The 2,444-nt window shown below is 46.3% G+C and overlaps 1 protein-coding gene across 1 annotated transcript; it reads right to left on the bottom strand.

Annotated features, from left to right (window-relative positions):
• Window positions 1-388: 388 nt before the first annotated feature.
• LOC133825267 (uncharacterized) lies at window positions 389-1,240 on the bottom strand. The gene has a single exon (XM_062258232.1). It carries the CDS (start codon window positions 1,238-1,240, stop codon window positions 389-391), a length of 852 nt encoding a protein of 283 aa, XP_062114216.1.
• Between the last annotated feature and the right edge of the window lie 1,204 nt (window positions 1,241-2,444).

Raw genomic sequence — 2,444 nt, forward strand, 5'->3', positions numbered from 1 at the left:
AATCCCCCAATATTCCCGCCTAGACATCCTAACCTCAGATATATCTCCATATATTTATTTTCATAACCCGATAGTCCAAATCACCACCCGATCCCTAAAATACCCCTGACTTGCCCAAAGTCATATTTTAAGTCCCGTTGTGACTTTTCCCGCTATCTGACCCTAGGATCGTCTCGAGTTGCGCTCTATGAACCTACCCACATAATAATGTGGTTCTTATATACATCACATAAATATTCCATATTATCACATAATATCATTAATTATCATATAATCATCATCAATCACATATTCACACATTTAAGTCAATAATATTCACTCTAATCCCATTTATGCCCTCCCGGCACACTAATCAAGACCCTTAAGCCTTATTAGCGAATTTGGGTCGTTACACTTGCAGTACTGGGGCAGAAGCAGGATTATACCGTGAGGTGCCGGGTCTGCCTGCCTCCTTAATGTATTGGGTAAGCCTCCCACTTCTCATGAGGGCTTGGATCTTATTGTTCAGGTTATGGCATTTAGCGATCGTATGACCGTGATCTTTATGGAAGAGGCAGTATATGTTTTTATCCCTTCTGTCTGGAGGAGTGGTGATCTTATACGGCTCGCGCCAGATAGGTCTTTCTTTATTTTCTTCGTAAATGACTTCTTGCGGGACGGTGTATTCGAAGGAAGGGTATTGCGGTGATTGTCGGTTCTGTCTTGGCCTCTTCCCTTCCTTTGTGTGGTCTGTCTGATTCCACTTCCTCTTGTCATCACAAGCAAGTGGCGGAGGGATATTTGCTGGTGGAGCGGAGATAAGTGCAGATTTCTTCTGTGCACGCTCTCGAAATTCTAAGACCATGAAAATGCCCCCGGCTTGGGTCTGAACCTCGGCCATGTCATAAGGTGGTGTCATGGTGAGATTTTCATGTATGAGAGATCCCACCTGCAAGCTTTTGACGAAGAGATTGGCTGCAGTAATCGGGTCAACGTCGTGGATTTCATGCACAAGGTCAATGAAACGTTGTAAATACGCCTTCGGATGTTCATTTTCCCCTTGCTCGATCCGATAGAGGTCAGCCATTGTTCTTGGTGCCTCACGGTCCACGCTATATTGTTGTAGAAAAGTTTGTCGGAGGTCACTAAAACTGTTGACGGATCTGGGCTTTAACTGTCGGAACCACAACAAAGCTGGCCAAGAGAAAGTCGTTGAAAAGACCTTGCATTGAATGGCTTCATTGTTGGCCTCTAGCGCCATTTTCTGCTGAAATTGGAACAGGTGGTTTAACGGATCTCCGTTTCCATTAAACGCATGCAGGGAAGGGATGACGAAGTCTCAGGGCTTAGGCTCATTCTGAATCCACTCTGAGAAGGGAGACTTCTCAGTAGTTCTTGACACCAGATCCATATTCTCGGTTGCGTGAACAGATCGCCCGTCTGAGAACTTCTGCATCATTTCTCTCATCATCTCTTCTTTCCAACTGTCTAAGAACCGAATCGAGGGAGCACGGTCCTCAGAGGGTGAGTCATGCGTGGCTCGTTGTGCGATTTGTTGGGGCTTGACTTCGGCGGTTGGCTGAGCTGACCGGGTGGGCTCTCCTCCTGTCCGCACATGTGTTTCACAGAGCGGGGCTCGTCGTTCTTCGACCCCAAGACGAGGATGGGTTGGGGAGGTCGGTGGGAGACCTTGGGATCCTTCGCTACCGAGTTTCGTGTTTTGCTGAGGGGAATTGATGAGGTTGATTGGAGCTTCGGGTCTACCAGAGTCGTGATTGTTGTTGGCTTGGGTGCTGCGTGTGGTGTCAGCGGATTTGCGCAGCTCAGCGATCTCAGCTTCGAGCCTAGCCTGAGCTTCGATCAACTTTTTAATTGCTTCGTCGAATCTCTACTGGCTAGCTTCCAGCAAGCGACACATCCTGTCGATCTAGTCGCTCATGTCCGCTGGAGGGACGACCTGTGTGACTGGACCCGACACTCCGTTGCCTTTTGGCGGCATGGCTCCAAGGTTTGAGAGGATCTTGGTTGCAAAAAATAAAGTTCTTGATTTCTTGATTCAACGATGTGGCTAAGGCCGAAATGTTCGTCGGTTCCCACAGACGGCGCCAATTGTTGAAGCAACAATTTGTCTTTCTATATCTAGAGGTATGATCCAACGGTAGACGATGCTATGTCACTATTCCGGTGATGAAGACCGCCTTTGACTCGTCGTGATTACCTGCAAGAAAGACACTCCGATGCTTAAGTCAGTAAGAAGTTCGATGCCTTTGTTTTTCTATGAATCTCGTATTTATAGAACAAAAAATGTAAGGTGGTTAGTTAGTTCAAGCAAACCCTGGATTGGTGGAGAAAAGGTAACCGAATTTCCCTCTAAAATATGCTGATTTTAAATTATGTATTCATAGGTCAGAGACACAGGTCAAAACAATCCGTTTTGAATATTCGGTAAATGAGAAAAGGACTTT

This window comes from Humulus lupulus, chromosome 3, assembly GCF_963169125.1.
Source record: "Humulus lupulus chromosome 3, drHumLupu1.1, whole genome shotgun sequence".
NCBI lineage: Eukaryota > Viridiplantae > Streptophyta > Magnoliopsida > Rosales > Cannabaceae > Humulus > Humulus lupulus.

Excerpts from the sequence above, each read along its gene's own strand:
- LOC133825267 (XM_062258232.1), bottom strand. The coding sequence starts at position 1,240 with ATGGCGCTAGAGGCCAACAATGAAGCCATTCAATGCAAGGTCTTTTCA.